This window comes from Mesoplodon densirostris, chromosome 5 (genome assembly GCF_025265405.1).
Source record: "Mesoplodon densirostris isolate mMesDen1 chromosome 5, mMesDen1 primary haplotype, whole genome shotgun sequence".
In the NCBI taxonomy this organism is placed as follows: Eukaryota; Metazoa; Chordata; class Mammalia; order Artiodactyla; family Ziphiidae; genus Mesoplodon; species Mesoplodon densirostris.
In genome coordinates this window covers 66482337-66502651 of record NC_082665.1, presented here as the reverse complement: position 1 = coordinate 66502651, position 20315 = coordinate 66482337, and the positions used below count along the sequence as shown (strand labels likewise).

General features: G+C 45.3%; 1 protein-coding gene and 1 long non-coding RNA gene across 3 annotated transcripts in view; both read right to left on the bottom strand.

The window, feature by feature from the left end:
- Positions 1–2694: 2694 nt before the first annotated feature.
- LOC132490276 (uncharacterized) lies at positions 2695–4884 on the bottom strand. Its single transcript, XR_009532553.1, has 3 exons — positions 4836–4884; positions 3987–4077; positions 2695–2847 (listed from the first exon to the last, which is right to left on the bottom strand). It is a non-coding gene; the product is annotated as an uncharacterized LOC132490276 (long non-coding RNA).
- A 12379-nt stretch (positions 4885–17263) lies between these two features.
- The window catches only part of PLA1A (phospholipase A1 member A), a 34465-nt gene continuing 31413 nt past the window's right edge, over positions 17264–20315 (bottom strand). For both annotated transcript variants that reach the window (XM_060099897.1, XM_060099898.1), the window contains exons 10-11: positions 18029–18193; positions 17264–17348 (exon numbers count right to left, since the gene is read on the bottom strand). In XM_060099897.1, coding sequence (XP_059955880.1) covers positions 17264–17348; positions 18029–18193 — 250 coding nt within the window. The remainder of the gene's footprint in view (positions 17349–18028; positions 18194–20315) is intronic.

Sequence of the window (20315 nt, the reverse complement as noted above, 5' to 3'; positions counted from 1 at the left end):
GAGGCATTGGATATGTATATGTTCAACTATAGTAAATACTGCCAAACACTTTTCCTAGGTGATTATACCAATTAATATTCCCACTGTGTATGAGTGTTCTGGTTGCTTCTCATCTTCTCCAATAGTTGGCATTGTCTTTTTTTTTTTTTTCCATTTTAGCCATTTGGGTGTATGTAGCAGCATATCATTGTGGTTCTTTTTTTTTTTTTTTTTTTTTTTGGCTGCATTGGGTCTTAGTTGCTGCACGCGGGCTTTCTCTAGTTGTGGCTAGCGGGGGCTACTCTTCATTGCGGTGCGCAGGCTTCTCATTGCAGTGGCTTCTCTTGTTGTGGAGCATGGGCTGTAGGTGGGCAGGCTTCAGTAGTTGTGGCACGCAGGCTCAGTAGTTGTGGCTCGAGGGCTCTAGAGCACAGGCTCAGTAGTTGTGGTGCATGGGCTTAGTTGCTCTGTGGCATGCGGGATCTTCCCGGACTAGGGCTCGAACCTGTGTCCCCTGCATTGGCCACCGGATTCTTAACCACTGCGCCACCAGGGGAGCCCTGATTTATAGAGTTTAAGAATAGTTTAGGGGCTTCCCTGGTGGCCTAGTGGTTGAGGGTCTGCCTGCCGATGCGGGGGAAACGGGTTCGTGCCCCGGTCCAGGAGGATCCCGCATGCCGCGGAGCAGCTGGGCCCGTGAGCCATGGCTGGTGAGCCTGCGCGTCCGGAGCCTGTGCTCCGCGGTGGGAGGGGCCGTGACAGTGAGAGGCCCGTGTAATGCAAAAAAAAAAAAAAAAAAGAATAGTTTAGGAGGTAGTAGCATATTGAGTAAGAGCTTGGGCTCTAGGACAAGTCAGTTCTTTTATTCAGATTCAAATGATTTTTCTGCACTAATTGAGCTTATTTTTCTGCTTTATTCTGTTAATGAACTACATTAATAGATATGTGAATGTTAAAACAAACTTGCATCCCTGGAACAATTCCAATCTTATTATGATGTATTTTCCTCTTTATGTATTTATGAACTTGGTTTGTAAATATTTTGTTTAGGAGTTTTGAATCTATGTACCTTGTCATATCATTGTCAGGTTTTAATATCAAGGTTATGCTGACTTTGTGAAAGGAGTTGGGAAGTTTCTCTCCCTCTCCCTTTTCCCCTGTCCTATGAAAGAGATCTTTAAACCAAAAAAGTTTTGTAACTATTCATTCTCATTCCACTCAGTTGCCCAGGCCCAAAACCTTGGAGTCTTTCCATCAGTCTTGCTAGTTCTATCTTCAAAATATATCCCCAATTCAACTCAGCATGTCCATTGCCACCACTAATTTCAAGCCACCATTATTTCATAGCTAGATTAACTTTAACAGATTTATAACTGGCTCCTGATTTCTCCTGTCCCTCCTCCCCATAATCTATTCCTCATAAAGTGGTCATTTCAAAATGTGTATGATGTCGTCACTCTCTTCCTCAAAATTTCAAATGACTTCTTATTCCACTTAGAATAAAATCCAAATTTCTTACCATGTGATATTAGTCAGAATCAGCTTATTATGGCTTAATGGCACACAGATTTATTGCTATTAAAGTCTACTGAGAATCTGCGTGACTCATCAGGGCAACTGTCTTCATGTTGCAACTCAATAATTCAACCTACTTTGACCTTCTGGCTTTGTTACCTTAAGAAAGAGACAGCTTGACGTTCCTGTACTGGCTCTTTGATGCTTTGGCCCAGAAGTGACACGAATCCCTTCTACTAGTCACACGGACCTACTTAATAATCAGCTCTGTGTTCTGTTGATTAAAGGGACTGGGCAATGTGGGAGAGTAAAAGGAATGCTGATGAATGCTACTCTTTTAGCTACTGAGGACCCACAAGACCCCACCTGCCTGTCTCTCCAGCCATACATCATTCTGCTCTTATTCTCACTCAACATGTTTCAGCCACACTAGACTTCTGGGTGCTCCTCACACACACCCAGCTCCTATCTATATCAGGGCTTTTGCAGTTTTTCTTTCTCTCTGCAATGCTTTTCAATCATACCTTCTCCTGGCTGACTTCTTCTGGTCACTCAGCTCAATGTCACCAACCCAGCTAAGACACCCACCTCACCTCACCATCACCGTCTGTCCTCTTGCCCTCTTGCCCTGTCTTCAGAGCCCTATGTTCTCTTTCCTCACCTTTTAGGATTCCGATTACGTGCTTTGTAGGACTTTGCAGTGTGTTCTATATTGCTCTTCTGTTCTTTTCTCATTTTTTCCCCTAAAGTTATACTATGTATTTATTTTCTTTCTTGTTGGAATTCTCTCTCTTCCATGTACATTTCACAATAGAAGCCCTTTGTCAGTCTTGACAAATCCAATAGCTCTCTTGTCAATCCTTGAGGGATGTTGTAGGGAGTGAATGAAGCAATAAACAACAAAAAAGCTCCTTGTACATTGTAAACTGAGACTCAAAAATGTTACCTGGGAGGGCTTTCCTGGTGGTGCAGTGGTTGAGAGTCCGCCTTCCAATGCAGGAGACAAGGGCTCGTGCCCCGGTCCGGGAGGATCCCACATGCCGTGGAGCAGCTGGGCCCATGAGCCATGGCCGCTGAGCCTGCGCATCCGGAGCCTGTGCTCCGCAACGGGAGAGGCCACAACAGTGAGAGGCCCGCGTACCGCAAAAACAAAACTAAACAAAAAACAAACAAACAAACAAACAAAAATGTTACCTGGGGTGCGGGGCCACCCCCCAAGCTGGAGGACGGCCCAGGCAGGGCTGTTGTTACACACATGTGGTATATAACAGAGGTTCCTCAGGATGTGAACTGCTTTTAACGTGTGCGTGCTTGTTTTCAAAAGGATCAGACCTTATCGCTTTTACGTAGAGTCTAAAAAAAATGGTACAAATGAACTTATTTACAAAACAGAAATAGAGTCACAGATATAGAAAACAAACTTATGGTTACCAGAGGGGAAATAGTGGGGAGGGACAGATTGGTAGTTTGGGATTGACATGTATATACTACGATATTTAAAATAGTTAAGCAACAAGGACTTACTGTATAGCACAGGGAACTCACTCAACATTCTGTAATGGCCTATAAGGTAAAAGAATCTAAAAAAGAGTGGATATATGTATATGTATAATAACTGATTAACTTTGTTCTACAGCAGAAACTAACACAAAATTTTAAATCAACTATATGCCAATAAAATTTTTAAAAAAATAAAAATTATGGATTGAAATCCTAAAAAAAGAGAGAAAGAAAGAACTTGAGAAGTCATTTAGCCCATTATCCTTCCTCCCAGGCAGGATAGCATTTAAGCTAACTTTGGAAAGTGATGTGTACTCCTTTCTTTAAAAAATAAAACTATCAGCAAGGGGGCTTCCCTGGTTGCGCAGTGGTTGAGAGTCCGCCTGCCGATGCAGGCGACACAGGTTCGTGCCCTGGTCCGGGAGGATCCCACATGCCGCGGAGCGGCTGGGTCCGTGAGCCATGGCCGCTGAGCCTGCGCGTCCGGAGCCTGTGCTCCGCAACGGGAGAGGCCACAACAGTGAGAGGCCCTCATACCGCAAAACAAAACAAAACAAAACAAAAAAACTATCAGCAAGGACTGCCACAAAAATAAATAAACACATAAATAAGTAAATGGATCAGACCTTAACGTGGCAGAAGTTGTGCTTTTATTATCTAATGTCATATGTAATGGCATAAGACATTTGGATTCCAATAAGGGTTATAGATAAATTTGTAGATTTCAAAAATTTACCACAGTGGTATCTTTACCTATTTGAAACAGAGAATTACATATAACTACAAAGCATTGTGTTTATTCAGTCTCCATAATATTGTTGACATTATATGGATTTGTGAACCTCTTACAAAATCCCATGCTAGAGGTCCACACATGTGAAAATAAAATCTTTGGGTTACAACTTCATGTATTCTGGAATAAAGCTTGACATATAGTCAGATTTGCTCTAAGGAGAGGACAATAAATATTCTTTTATCTCATGAAGACTTACTAAATATCCACTGCTGTCAAACACTATCCTGGATACCACATGCTTTGCTGGGTGAATCAATCATGGTCTTTGCCCTGAAGGAGCTCCAGATCTAGAAAAGAAGATACATGAGTTATAGGCACTCTCCCACACCTCCACCAAGGTCTTATTAAGTCAAGGTCCCTGGGCCTGACTCCTCTGAAGATTAACAGGCTTCTTGTGGCTCATAACCAGTTTAAGGTGAAGCTGGATCCCTGATACATATACAAATAAGCACTATTCCAGTCCATTGTGGAAAGCCTTACATGAGTAGTTGAAACCACTACAAGAGCTACAGAAGTTCAGCAGGTGTCACTTCCCATTTCTGGGATCAGGAGGTGTTCGTGAAGAAGCTGACTTTGAGCTGTGCCTTAAAATACAGAGAAAGGTAGGCAAAGCAGAAAAAAATCCAGGTAAAAGATGCACGTGAGTCTGTGGGCTGGAGGTACAAGTAAGGCATGCTTGCAGAAGGAAGCAACAGCTCTCAGTGACCAGCTGTGGAATCTGAGCTCCAGTCACAATGCAGTGGGACGTGAGCCGGGAGATGGTGCTCTCAAGGCAGCACGGAGGGAGACTGTGTTCAGTGCACACCACAGAGCCTGGCAGAGCATAGCTGTTTCCCAAATACTCAAGTTCTGAGGGACTTGAGTAGAGGGAACAAAGCCAGGAGAATAATCAAGGCCGTTGAAATGGTCAGTGGGTTGTGAGATACTGTTATCGAATGCAAGTCTGTGTGCCTGACACACAGTGAGGACAAACAATACCAAAATGTCGTAGTTTGGAGCAGAGAAAAGTTTATTGCAGGGCCATGAAAGGACATGGGTGACTCACGCCTTAAAAATCCAGAACTCCACGAAAGCTTTCAGCAAAGCCCTTTTATAGGAAAGGTGAGGGAGGGGCATGGTTAGTTGTTGCAAACTTCTTGGTGTCAGATCCTTTGTTCTTGAGGTCAGGTCACGATGTTCCTGTAAACCTTCACCAAAACAAATGTTATTCTCTGTTCTGACGAGAAAGGGCAAGTCCCAAGGCTCAACCTTCACCCTCCGAGGTCCAGGTCCTGGCTAAGAGGACGGGGTCCCTGGCGGGGGGCAGCTACCCTGCCCAGGAGCATTCATCCAGCACCCAGGCTGGGTCCTCCCGCCAGTGCCCGGCCCACGAGGCAGATCTCAGCTGGTGGCGCCCTCGGGGCCAGGTCCCCAGGCCCCGCCCAGCTGTCATCACTGAGGACTCTGGACGCCCAGGACCCAGCCAGCCCTCAGGCTTTTCATTTACACTGGAGAGAATCATCTGTGTAGGATCAGAAGGAGTACATGTTGTGGCGAATACCAATCAGGCGAATTCCCAGCTCACAGTCGCCCTTCTTTGAGAAAAGCCCACCACAGAGGCGGACCTGAAGAGACGTCGTGCGACGTCCCTGCAGCCTAACCCTGACCTCTGGCCGCCTCCTAGGGGTAGACAACCGGTCTCAGCTGTATCAATTTTTGAAACTTGAACGGAAAGACTGAAGCTGGTTGAAGCTGTTACCTGAATGGCAGTGTCCATATACTCCAGTTGCTGAGGCCTCCATGGACTGCGACCCCATTAGGTTGCAGAGCTGGGTCCTGGGCCCGGCCAGTGGTCGGCCGTGGCGAGGGCTCTGGAGCTCTGCGGGACACAGCCCTCAGCCTGTCCCCGGGCCCCCCAGCTCACCCACGGGCCCCAGGGAGAAGGCCGGGACCCGCCTCTTACCGCACTCACCGGGAGAGCCCTGAGAGGCTGACTGCCGGCGGAGCCTGACCTCTAACTACTGCGCTAACACGATAACAGTCTCGGGCTAAGAGCTGCGTGCCTGCTCCGCCCCTACCAGAAGCCAGAGCGTGTGATGGCGAAGGGTAGAGAGAGAGGCAGACACCTGTGCGGGACCCTGGGAGAACTGCCTGGGCAGGGAGTCGAGTCCACTTTAGGGGCTCTGTGCCTTCTTCCCTGTATGTTCTGGACACCCTGGTTTCCTGTAGACGCCTCCGCAAATCCTGATGACTGAAGAAGTGTGAGCAATGCCCTCAGCAGTTTCACTTCTAATCGTCATTGAATTTATACACTGACTCCTACTCAGAAATTCCCTGGAGGTCATGGGATTTTATTTCACTTTTGGTTCAATTATCTGACGTGAGGCTTCCCAGGAGTCCTCCTCTGCACAGCACATGATTGCAATTGCCAACTGCTCAATGGCCTGGAATTGCCCTCTGCCCCTCCCACCAGCCCTGAACCCTATTCGTCCCTCAAGGCTAGTGCCAACGTCCCCTCCCTTCCCACACTCTCGCCATTTCCCTCCAGCTCTGTCAGTATCACCAGTCCCCGCAGGACCCTAGATCCTCTGGGGCCACCTTGCCCAGCCCTCCTCTCCCCGTAGACTCCCTCTGGAGGCACCAGAGGGCTGGGTGGACTCTGACTTGTGGCCGTGGTTCCGGCACCTCACACGGTGCTACAGGTCTGGCGTTTAGGTGGAAACGGTTAGAGCTTTGCTAAACTCAGTTGCTACCCATTTCAACTTGGGTCAGATTAACACGTGGGATTTTAGAGACGTCTAGTTCTGCTTTGCAGTTTTCTTTGGCTTCTGTCCACTATTCAAGCCAGAACTCTTTCTCTTTGACTCATGTGTGACTGAGGAAGTAGGTCCTTTCTGTCTGGTGTCTCCAGGCTCAGGCCTGGTGCCCCCCATCTCCTGCTCCTGGACAGCTTGGCCTTCATGCCTGCTCCCCTCTGAAGTGTCTGAGAGGAAAACACTGGCAACGCCTTCTCCTTTCTCCGATTTGGTTTCTTCTCTTTTCCCTGTTTCTTGCAGTTGTTACTTGCTGAGGACAAATCCATGTGCCCGACCCACAGTGAGCCCAAACGATACCAAAACATCAGGAGTTTGGAGCAGAGAAAGTTTTATGGCAAGGCCCTGCGAGGAAACACGTAGCTCACGCCTTCAATACCCCGAACTCTCTGAAAGCTTTCAGCAAAGCCCTTTTATAGGAAAGGTGGGGGAGGGGCATGGACCCAACCCGTCCTCGGGCTCCTCAGGCCGCCCAAATGGCAGTTAGGAGGCCAGGCCCCACAGACTGCAACCCATGCAGACTGCGGCTGTCATTAGGTCACAGAGTCGGGGATGGGGGAGAGGTTCACCGCCACGTCGAGGCCTGGGTCGGGCCAGTGGATGGCCGTGGCGAGGGCTCTGGAACCCTGCAGGACACAGCCCCCAGCCTGTTCCCTGGCCCCCCCAGCTCACCCGCCAAGGCCAGGTGAGCTGGAGGGCCCCCGGGGAGAAGGCCGGATCCGCCTCTTACCTCACTCTCCTTTGGAGGACCACCACTCTGCCGACCGTTGGCCGAGCGGGGCTACTAACGGTGGCTCATTGACAGTTGTTCGTTGGGGGAGGGGCCCACTGCGGCGCCAAACAGTGGCCGAGCGGGACTTCCAACTGCCGCTCTAACCGTCTGGCGTTAGTGGTCTCCCGGTAACCGTTGCCTGGTAACGGGTTGCATGGTAACAGAGCGCTGCAACAGCCGCGTGCTAAGGGCTGCTCCCTGCCCCACTCTATCACATGACCTGATTCCTCATTATTCACGGCTCCCCTTCTGTTTCTTTCCTTTTCCCCCTTCCAATAACTCCTAAATGATTTTAACATCTGTTTTCTTTGTCACAAACATAAGCATATTTTTAAAAAACTCTCACGTTTATACTGTGTTACTTTAACCTAGTAAACCCCACTTTAATGCAACTAAATATATATATATTTGAGAAGACCTTCATTTTGTGGGTGTGTGGGCATGTGATTCCACCTTCCAGCCTGGGATCCTCAGGCCAAGCTAAAGAAGCACCTCTGGCGGGTTCGCAGACATCAGAGCTGCCAAGGGATGGTTTAGCCCTGGAGACCCTGAGATCCAGAGAGGAGTCATGAAAACCCTACCCTTTTTCCCTTCATGGTCAGAGTTCATCATCCCCCTCCCTGCTTCCACTATGTCTGATGCATACTTCTTTGTTTGAAGCGATCCCATTGAAATTATTTGTTTAGAGCAGTGATTCTCAACCCTGGCTGCATATTAAAATAAACTGGGAAGTTTTTTAAAAATACCAATGCCATACATAAAACAAGACAGCCACGAGAGTTGATAGTTGTTGAAGCTGGATAATGGGTACACGGAGATTCATTATGCTATATTTCTAATTTTGTATGTGTTTGAAATGTCCCATAATAAAAAGTTTAAAACTAAATATATAATACATATATTATATAAATATATAAAATAATATAGGGCTTCCCTGGTGGCGCAGTGGTTGAGAGTCCGCCTGCCGATGCAGGGGACACGGGTTCGTGCCCCGGTCTGGGAAGATCCCACATGCCGCGGAGCGGCTGGGCCCGTGAGCCATGGCCGCTGAGCCTATGCGTCCGGAGCCTGTGCTCCGTAACGGGAGAGGCCACAACAGTGAGAGGCCCGCATACCAAAAAATAAAAAATAAAAATAAAATAAAATAATATAAAACTGGGCCTATAGCAAACCAGTTAAAATTGAATTTCTGGGGCCCTTAGGCTTAGAATCTGTAGTTGTAAAAGCTTCCCAGGGATTCTGAGGGTTGAGAGGGGGACATGGGGACATGAAGAGGACTGAAGCAATTATAGTAGCTGCCTCTGGATTGTGAGCTTTTGATGAAATGTCAGATGACTGCCCCTAAAGTATTACTCCTGATTTGGATAAATGATCAAACGTTCCAAGAATGGTGACTAAAGATAACTCATTTATCACACTGTCTAGCTGAAGTATTTTAAAGTAAATTATAAGACCACCAACATTGGCACATGATGGCTCACTTATGTGTGAGCTTCTGAAGAGAACAGTCCTTTCTGTCTTATTTGTTTTTTCATTCTCAGCATGTAGCACATGGCCAGACACTTTGTCATTGCCAGTAAATGTTTGTTAAATTAAGTTTTCTTTAAAAAGGAGATGGGAGTGACACAAGTAGACATTGGGTTAGGATGCCCTATCAACATAATGTTAAGAATACGAAGCTCTGGAGCTGGACCACCTGGGTTCGAATTTCAGCTCTGCCACTTAGCCTTGTGTCATTCACAGTCCAGTAACTTAACTGCTCTGCACCTCAGCTTGTTCATAGGTAAAATGGCAATAAAAAAGAACCTATCTCATACGTTTGTTGTAAGAGTTCTCTCTCTCTCTCTCTGTCTCTCTTCTCTCTGTCTCTGTCTCTCTCTCTATATATATATATATACTTAAAACCATGCCTGGCACATAGTAAGCATTCAGTATGTTGTATTGTTAAGAAGACTGCCCTCAGAACGGTGCCTGGTACACAGTACATCACTGGCTTATAGTAAAGGTTTGCTGAATGAATGAATGAACATTCTGCTTTTGTGATTACTTGCCTCCAGTTTTACCCATTTCATTGTATTCTCCAGATAAGGAATATAGCAGAGGGTAACTTCTGAATGGAAGGTTAGGTTGAGAGTCAAAGGGAGTGATCTTGAGGTTGGAGTGGATTCAGTTTCAAACCCAAACCAGGAGGGCTGAGTGAACACTGGGAGTTTTAAAGTTGAGTCCTGGTGACTGCAAGAGAGAAGGGGCATTTTTAGTTGAGTCAGTCTGACCCCAGTGCCATGAAGAGGGGTGCCCACATATTAGGCTGACCTTCCCCGGATCTAAACCTAGATTTCTTTCCACCTCTCCACCCTCCAGCTCTGTCTAAAATAAGAATCTGTACTGGCTTAGGCTTGGATTGATGTTAGAGATCCAGAGCTTCAAGGCAGCAGCAGGAATTTACTTCCAGATAAACACTGTCCTTTGTTTATCTTCAAAACATTATTAAAGCTCACACTTATGTGTAATGAAGGTCATTTAGAGTTATTAAAACCCAATAGAAGTGCAGCCCAGGTTTGGAAGTGCAGTATAAATGGGAGAGGGGTTATGTTTTCCTCTACTGGCTGACGACCTTGGGCAATTCCCCTAATCTTTCTGGGCCTTGGTTTCCTCCTCTGACACTCTGTGGCTTGATGATTAATATAAAAGGTTATTTAAAGAACACAACAATAATAATTATAGTGGATCAACCCAGCAGGGGCTAAGGATTTCTTCTGGTAAAGAGTAAGAAAGAAATAAAGGAAAAAAGATAAGGATTTAGCCACAACGAAAGTTCCTGAATTCTAGGTTAAGAAGTTAATGAAGCCCTTAAGCTAAGGACATCAGTGAAAATTTTGGAGCAGGAGAATGATAAGTTTAAAGAGTTTATAGAGGAATTATCTGCACAGGTAAATAGAATGGACTAGAGGAGAAAGAAGCTGGAGGAAAAGAGACTAGTTCGAGGTTGGTACCAGATCCAGGGTCTTACCACATGTCTGAGGGAATAGGCAGGAAGGGACACATATCAGGCAAATTTTGAAGAAAGTGACAGTGTCTGAGTGTAAATAAAGTATTAGGAGGAAGGAGGGAAATGAGCTTTTTTTTCTTTTTTTGAGCACTGTGATGTTCTGAGTCAAAGATGACTCAAGCTTCAAGCCTGGATGGCAGATGATGGTGGAGCCTATAACAGTAAGGAGAGGAAGAACAACTTTAGGGGAGATGTTGATTTGATTTTGCATGGATTGAGTTTGGGCTGCTGTCAAGACACTGAATGGCCACATAAATCAAACAGTATGGTTTCATAAACGAGAGGGTGAATACTGAGGATCAGGGAGGATTTCAGGGCTTTCAAAGGGGCATGGAAGGACTCAGGCATGGCAATAGTCTTACCACCTCAAAGCTCTCCTCTAAGGGGAAGGAGCCACCTCTTCTGGGGTAGAGGCAGGGCTATGATGGTCACCGCTGGGCCTGGGTGTGCTCAAGAGTGAGGTCAGAGGTGTGTTTAAGGCTGGGAAAAGCAGTATGTCACTTTCAGAATGGCACTTAGGACCACTCAACAAGGAGCTCAAGGACTGGATGCGAATGCAGCAATTTGGGAAGATTTATGTTTCAGTATAATTTCCTTTACCTGTACAACCAGAGCTTCCTCTTGTAGAGATTTTAAAGGTTAAAGTGTAACAATGACAGATGAAATTTTACAACAAGTTGCATAAATGAAGGCCATTCCTGAAACTTATGAAAGGACACCAACCTTTAGAGTTAAGACACTCTTCTCTGTGCCTGGTTGCCTTTGTCTACATAATTAGAGTATTGTCTTTAATTCAATTCAAGGAGCTTTTATTGCATGCTTACAACATGGAAGACACAGAGAATCAGAAAACATAGTCCTTGCTTTAAGGACCTTACAATCCCATCATAGAAACCTGACCAACATGGAATAAGCTATAAACCGCCACTGTGAGGCTGCACGGGTACCAACTGCAATGACATGTGGATGGCAGGCTTCCCGGGGGAGGTAGAACTGGAAGTGGACCCAGAATGACTGGCAGAATCTGAACAGAGGTAGCGGGGGCAGCAGGTGCAAAGGCTTGGAGATGGCATTGTCCACAGTATTGGTTAGGGGATCCTGGCTTAAGCACATTGAGGGAAATGGCAGGTAACTTTAGTTAGATTGAGTGGGGTCAGACTGAGGAGATCTCTCTTTAGCTATGTTTGTTCAGACATCTAAATACAAGAAACCAACCTGAGCAAGTTTACATGTATAACTATAATGTGGCAGTTAGAGTCCAGATGATGGAGTCAGATGGCTTGGTGTGAATCCTGATTTCACTCATTGCTAGTTGTCTAACCATGGGGAAGTTGTTTAATTTTCCTGTCCCTCAGTTTTCTTATATGTAAAATGAAGTAATACACAGAATTGTTGGGAAGATTACATAAGATTATTTATATAAAGAGATTAGAATGCTACCTGGCACCTTCTAAATGCTCAGGAAGTTTTAGCTTTTCACTTTCTCTTACATAACATTCTGTATTGACTGAAAAGTTTTAAATTAGTTGAATTTTATAATCATAAAAAAATAGGCTTTATTTTTAAAAGTTCATCATAGTTCACCCATAGGGAGTTTCACTGCTCTGAAGACTACTCTGTCTGAATGAATGTCATTTCAAAAAGGTAATAAAATCTCAGGCCCCTATACTTCTGTAGGAGAGCCCATCATTCCAATTTCACAGACGCGTAACTGGTCGGCCAACTTGGAAAGTGTTTAACAGCACATAGTAACTCCACAGGAGAAATTTGGTGATTTGGGCTACTTATCTTAGGGAGGCAATTATTTGAATAAGTAATCACAAGGAAACTATTTCTTTCAACCATTGTCAGAGTGTATGTGAATTCATATGACATTTTTGGAAAGTAATCCAGCACTGCTAACTTTTTGATATATCTGTTGACCCAGCTATTCTCACCAAAGAAATCTATCATATAGCCAGTATGAGAATAGATGTACAAAAGTACTTATTGCAGCATCATTTGTAGTTGAAGAAAGCTAGAAACAACCTTAGTATTCATCACCAAGAAGACGGTTGGCTAAATTATGACATGCTCTGTGGAATGTATACATCCAGGGAATAAATGAAGTCTATGTATAGCCCAGGAGGAATATTCATGATATATTGTGAATAACAAAGGAAAATTGCAGAATGATGTGTGTGCTATGATTTCATTTTTGTTTTAAAAACAACAACAACAATCATGTGTGTATATATTTGTATTAATGTGGAGAGATGTGTAGGACATACACCTAGCTATTAACATTTATTACCTCGGGGCCACAGAAACTATGTGTCTACAGTCTGACTTGTTAAAGTGCACATGTATTGCTTCTGTAATTAAAAATATATATATATAGTAAGGTGGGGTGGATTTTGGAGGGAAATTAACATGAAGACCAAGATTGAAATCACTCAACTGCTTTAAATCAATCCTGGTACTCAGACCCTGAATTATAATCTTGTTTTAGGAAGACCTTGTGGGGTAACTGGGGTCTTTATTCAGTCACCACTAGATAATCCCAAAGAGAAGAGGTAGAAGACGGTGGATGAATATATTTGCTCCAGTAATCAGAAAGCAGAGACTCTTAAAATTAGAGATCAGGAAGTTTGATGTTGATTCCCAGCAAAGTCCAGGAACAAATCACTAAAAAGTTTGCTTGCATGTATTTAGGAAATAAAGTAGCAATTATTAGGAGCCTGCATTTCTGGGAATTAAGTCATGCTAAAGTTAAATTAATCATATTTTAATCAGGGGATTGTTGTAAATATAAAGAATTGTAACTTTTCTCATAATATGTAAGTAGCCAAGATAAACATGAGTTAGAAATATACGTGAACGTTCAGAGTATTGACTGATCTTAAAGATGCTTCTAGAGGTAGGTGTCTACCCTTGACCTTCTCCTTTCAAGTTCTTAGCTATAGTTATGAAAAAGGAGTCTACAAAAAATGTCATATATCTGCGTATAGATATAGATATAAATGACATAAAGCTTGGAGGGAGAGCTAAGTATTCTTAAGGATAAGATCAGGATGTGAAAAATTCCCAACAGGTTGGAGAAACTACAATAATAATATGTAAAGGAACTGGGTTACATGAAAAGTTCATTCAGGTTCAAAAAGTCAACTCCACAAGAAAGCAAGCAAGCTGGATCAATAAGAATACAGACCTTTAAATGCTGAAGTATTGTGGGTAACCCCAAAGTGACTCTTGGGTGAAGCAATGGAGGATTACAACAAAGAACAAATGAACGTGTGTCTCTGGTGTACCCTGGGAGAGAAGGCCTGGTATATGGAGCCCAGTCCTGGGACTGCAGTACAAACTGAACAAACTCAGAGTAGAGTGACCAGAGAGAGGAAGCCTCTGGAATTCATGTGTGCAGTGCCATGTAAGGGCAGGGGTTGACTCTTGAATTACTTGCGTGGTAGTCTCTGTTCAAGAAAAGTTCTCGGCAGGGGTTGGGAGCGACAAGGGTGTGGAGGGGCCCTTTGCCCTGCCATCAAGCAAGTTCTGTTACCACTCCCTTTTTCCTAACCCCACACACAGTCCACCTACGTAAAGCCAGGTTTTCTAGAGTATGGGCAAGACAGTTTAAGGTAGCACATAGACCCAGCATTAAATAACATCAAATCTCGGTGAAATTGCTAGTCCGGCTCTAAATTTATTTCAGTCCACTGATTACATATATAGAAGAAAGTCTCTGTTTGGTGTTGATAAGTTTTTGACATCTCCCTTGTACTTGTTAACCTTTTCTTTTTTTTTTTTTTTTTTTTTGTGGTATGCGGGCCTCTCACTGTTGTGGCCTCTCCCGTTGCGGAGCACAGGCTCCGGATGCGCAGGCCCAGCGGCCATGGCTCACGGGCCCAGCCGCTCCACGGCATATGGGATCCTCCCAGACCGGGGCACGAACCCATATCCCCTGCATCGGCAGGCGGACTCTCAACCACTGCGCCACCAGGGAAGCCCTAACCTTTTCTTTTTAATGAGGAAAAAAACAGGCCTGGGGCATAGAGCTTGCAGCAAGCCACGGTATCTAGTTGGAATTTTAAACATTGTTATGCTCTCATTGTATTTATTTTTAGGATTATTTATGATAAGGAAAACTGGTTTTCCATTTAAGGTAATGATCTAAAGTTTCTGATGGGGAGCAACATAAAATGTGAGGGAGTCTAACAGTGATTTAAAGTAAGAGAACAGGAAGTACAGCCCAGGGTAGGTCTGTCTCTAGGGAGGTTCTTGCTGGGAACCTGGGTGGAGTAAAGGGAGGGATAAAACAAAAGAGGGGTTTGGGTTTTGGGGAAAAAAAAAGAACTCCAATCCTGCATATTGAAGAAGTTTCTCCAAACATGTTGTTCTCCTACTGACTGGGGTGGACGGTGCAGAAAACAAAGTGTGTCTGTGAGCATTCACAATGCATCACCTGTCCTTCGGACAAAGGCTCCCTCTCTCTCCCGGTGACCTAGGTGACTTGGCCCAGATGGAGCAGTTGCAGCCTGTTGCTTGCATCATTCACCCAGCCTTTACTGTGGAGAGTGAATCGGCAAGTCAGCAGTTTCCTTTCAAAGCCCATTTACTTAGGTTTTTTTTAAAAAGTCTCAAGCAAGCTTCCCTGGTGACGCAGGGGTTGAGAGTCTGCCTGCTGATGCAGGGGACACGGGTTCGTGCCCCGGTCCAGGAAGATCCCACATGCCGTGGAGCAGCTGGGCCCTTGAGCTATGGCCGCTGGGCCTGTGCGTCCGGAGCCTGTGTTCTGCAGTGGGAGAGGACACAACTGTGAGAGGCCCGCGTACCGAAAAAAAAAAAAAAAAAAAAAAGTCTCAAGCATTGTATGTATCCCCATGTTCATAGCAGCATTATTCACGATAGCCAAAAGGTGGAAGCAATCCAAGTGTCCACTGATGGATGAATCAATAAGCAAAATGTGGTTTATACACACAATGGAACATTATTCACCTTTAAAAAGGAAGGGAATTCTGACACATGCTGCAACATGGATGAACCTTGAAAACATTATGTTAAGTAAAACAAGCCAGATACGAAAGTAAATTCTGTATGGTTGTATCAGGTACTCTAGAAGAGTAGAATTCATAGAGACAGAAATTAGAATGGTGGTCACCAGGGGCTGGGGGGAGGGGCAATGGGGAGTTATTGTTTAATGGGGACAGAGTTTCAGTTCAGGATGATGAAAAAGTTCTGGAGACGGATAGTGGTAAGGGCTGCACAACAATGTGAATGTAGTGAATACGACTGAATTGTACACTTAAAAATGGTTTTTAAGAGTTAAACAAAATCATTAAGTATAGAGGAATCCAGGAATACCTGGCTATGGAGAAAGCAGTGAAGGTATGTGTCATGTCTCTCTGTGTGTTCCCACGGCCATCGCAGGCATTCTCACCCTTCTTTGCCCTGCTCTATACCCCGGGGCCACATCAACGTGCCTCTTGCCTTCTGGCTTCTAGTTGCAATCACTCAGTGGGAGCACCAGCAGAATGGGGGAGGAAAGAAGAGTGAGGTGGAGAATCTTTTCGCCTGGTTCTCTCCCTGCAGGATTGCTGCCCGATGACTGTTCCTTGACCAAAGGTCCCGCAGACCTCTCTGTCTCCAGACTCTGGTGCTCCTTCCTCTGGCCTCTTCAGACATAAGACAGTAGTAGCTGCCACTGGCCCCAGTCCCAGGGAACTGCACTGTCCCTTGCGGTTTCCTCACTTCCTACTAACTCCTTTATAAATAGTTCTTTTATTAAATTCTCAAATTACACAATTTGAGCACACCATCTGTTTCTTGTTGGACTGTGGCTTGATACAAGGTTATTTATAAAGATCAAAGTTTGGGAAACACTGACCCAAAGAAAATCCACCTATATTCCCAAAAGATCTCTCTGATCCCCCAAACCTTCCAGATACCCAGAGAAGGCAATGGTAAGGGATGGTGAGTGGTATCATCTTCCTTCCTACCCTCCACCCCCTCTCTTATACCAAGCACTTCTTTCCAATTGCTATTTCTTTTCTCTTTTTTTTTTTTTTTGCGGTACGTGGGCCTCTCACTGTTGTGGCCTCTCCCGTTGCGGAGCACAGGCTCCGGACGTGCAGGCTCAATGGCCATGGCTCACGGGTCCAGCTGCTCCGTGGCATGTGGGATCTTCCCCGACCGGGGCACGAACCCGTGTCCCCTGCATCGGCAGGTGGACTCTCAACCACTGCGCCACCAGGGAAGCCCCAATTGCTATTTTTTAAAAAAACATTTATTTATTTATTTGGCTGCCTTGGTTCTTAGTTGCGGCGCGCGGGGCTTAGTTGCCCTGCGGCATGTGGGATCTTAGTTCCCTAACCAGCGATCGAACCCGCGTCCCCTGCATTGGAAGGCAGATTCTTAACCACTGGGCCACCAGGAAAATCCCACAATTGCTATTTTAATATAGAGAATTCAGCATCTACTGTTTTCTCCAATCCCACAGACCGTAAATCACCTTTTTTGTACATAACAGAATTCCATACCAATAAAACAATTAAACGATTCAGATATTCCATGGAGTTTTATTTGGAAAAAAAAAAAGAGCCTTTTCCCTGTATATGTTTCTGTTGAATCCTAGGTACAGATGTCCAAGGATATGGGGCAATTACAGTTAAGTATGAATAGGAAAGTTGAAATGGTATCTTTGTAAGCTTCTTTAAATTCACAATGGAGATAAAGCTCTGTAAAATGAGCTCTCTCTCCTCTCTAAGGTAGCTAATTATGGGGGAAATAACCAAGACTTTTGTGTTCTTTCTTAGTAGTAATGGCTTAGAATAAGTTGAACCACCATCCCCAATCCAGGGAGATGTATCCTGCCCTTATATTAACTATATACAGGTTATTTTCAGGTCATGAGAAACAGTCTCACTTGCTTGTAAGTTCACTGGCTCAGGTAAGCAGACCGTGTTTTTGCTGCAAGAGAAGAACAACAAGAGGGTGTGTCCTCAGGGCAGGTTCCTGGTTGGTCGGGAGAGAGGGCTCAGAGTTGCGTGCGCCTGTGTTTCCGTGATGTCAGGTGAAAGAATTCTACAATCGTCTATGGGATGATTACTCTTGGATTACGACAAGCCCCCTCCTGTCCTCTGAGGACCAGGTGTGGTAAGACTAATACTCTAAATGCCTGCGAGAGGTGGGGTAAAGGGGACAGGGATTCTGGATCCACACCCATGACTGTGACCAGTGGAGGCTAAAGAAGAGGAAATATGCAGTGAGCAATGTTTGTTCCAATGAAGTCTTACAGAGAAACTAAGTAGAGCAGGTAATAAAACATATATGTGTGTATATATATATATATATATATATATATATATAGTATGTTATAATTATCTATACATATTTAATATATATATTTCAGATAAAATGGAGTTTCTTACATTAAATGGGGATGGGGAATTAAAGTCCAACCTCTTTGCCTTCTTAGCATCCCAACCCAAGATGGCCCTGCAGGAGGTTCAGGAAAACCCTGGGTCTTTGTCACCTCCGCATCAAGGAAGCTCATACCCGTGATGAGATTGCACCTCAACAAGTGTCGCATCTAAGGTCAGGATTGGTCCTTGTGGGTGTGTCTGGGGCGGGGTGGATACGGGGCTTACTTGTCATTGACGGGCAAAGGAGCAGTGCAGAACGTCCCGATAATGATAGTCCGGTCTTTTTTCCAAACTCGGTGGGAAGGCTGAAACTTGAATTTCACCTGGTTTATCTGGCACTGAGGGCTGGGGTGAGCTATGATTCCTTTCCCGTGGCGTTGCTGTCTAGGTCTGTAAGGGAAAGGCAAAGTAACTTACTGCTGCACACGTTTGGCCTTTGCCTCCCCTTGGCTCCTAGGGGCTCTGCGGGTAGCCCGGTCAGTTAGTTCCTGGAAGGTGGGCTCCACGGTCCTCTGCATCACCCTCACCAGCCCCTCGGCCCACACCCTCACAGCTTTGAATGTGATGCAGAAAATAGGTGTTGCTTTTTGAAAGTAAATAAGTGGACCCTGCAGCAAAATAGTAGCCCTTGGATTTTCACATCTGGAAAAGGGTCTTAGTTAGTGAAGAACTGAATTCAGGTTAGTGAAGATCTGAATTCTGATTAGTGAATATCTTCAGTCTCAGGTCCATCTACCTGGAAGTAGAGGCCTCTTCTAGGATGTTCAGTTCCAAGAATTTCGTGTGAGGACTACTCTATTTTAGACTGAGTATGAAAGTGTAGATGGAAACAAATGAACAAACAAACAACAGGCCTCGAAGCCAGACAGAGCTGCAGTGGAGTCCAGGTTTGGTCTCCTCCCAGCTGTGGCTTTGGAGTCACACAGCCCTAGGTCTAAGCCCCAGTCCCCCCTCCCCTGTGCCCTGCTCTGGCCTGTTCCAGTCCCCTCTGGGCTCAGAAAGAGGGACCGTGAGAAAGAGGGAGAGCCCGGAGGGTGCTGCTTTCCCCTCCGCTGTGGCACTGGGTGTTGTCTAAACTGAGCATGGTTTCCCTTTCCTTTCTGGCTTCTTCACACTGATGAAATGTCTTCTTTGTGTACTTTCTAACCCAGGATTAGTCATATAGTTTGTTTTGTCCTTTTGAGGAAGATTTGGTAAAACTTTGTTTAAAAGCTGTTCCATTTTCTTCCTTTCTTTCTCTCTTTCTTTCTTCTTCTTCTTCTTTTTTTTTTTTTTTTAGATTTCAAAAGCGTTTTGAAGTATTTCAGAGGAAAAAATAAGAAGATTATTCACTTTAAGAGTCTGCTTGGGGCTTCCCTGGTGGCGCAGTGGTTGAGAGTCCGCCTGCTGATGCAGCAGATGCAGGTTCGTGCCCCGGTCCGGGAAGATCCCACATGCCGCGGAGCCTCTGCGTCCGGAGCCTATGCTCCGCAATGGGAGAGGCCGCAACAGTGAGAGGCCCGCGTACCGCAAAAAAAAAAAAAAAAAAAAAAAAGAGTCTGCTTGGATGGAGAGCTTGCAAATTAGAAGGACTACAAAGGACACTGTGAGTGAGTGGCCTGGGGACTTGGCCTGGGTAAATTTTCTAATTGGAAGGAAATCTTGGGATTTCACAAAGTTATAGAAAGTAGGGGAAAGACCACACATAAACTCCCTCCCTTCTTTTAAATTTCTGTTCTGCAAGAGGAAACAAGAACCAAGGAATTGAAGATAATCATGTTCTGATAGCCTTCTTCAAAACAGTAACGCAAATCTCTTTGGGGAGAGAGAAGAAGGAATCTGTGGATGTCCATTCCGATCACTCAGGGAGCTTCTAACAGTGTAGTGGTTGAAGCCATACCTGGAGATTCTACTGCTACTGGTCTGGGGTGGGGCTTGCTGTCAGTATTCTTTAAAGCTCTCCAGGTGGTTCTAACAAGCAGCCAGGGTTGTGTGTCACTGTCATGATTCCTGCCAGTGTCGGCTCATCTACCAGTGGGCTGGAAAGGTGATAAAAACAACCTTGCAGAAGTAACGTGACCTTGAACTGATCTAATGAAAATTACTCAGCTATAATCTGCAAGGCTCACGTGGGCACCCCAAGATCTGTGTGGGTGCCCTGACTGCCTGCTGTCCTGTGCTGTGCGGCCTGGGTGAGTTGGAACCCTGCCTGGTGGCAGAGTGTTTGGGAGCCCAGATGTGAGCTCCTCCCAGCAGAAACTTGTCTTTCCCTGACAGCACAGTTAATATCCATCACTGCAGCCTGAGAAATGTTTCCAAACCCAAATCTGATCCCGTCACTCTCCTGTTTAAAATTCCCAGCAGCTCTCCAAACTGCTCTCAGGATAAAACCCCAAATCCCTACCCTGTCCTTCCAGGCGTGGCATGGTCTGACCCTGACTTGCCCCTCCAGCCTCCTCTCCCCATGCCTGGTCCCACTGTTTTCTGCTCCCCGTGTCATATCTCACTAACCCCTGGTCTGGGGGGAAGGATC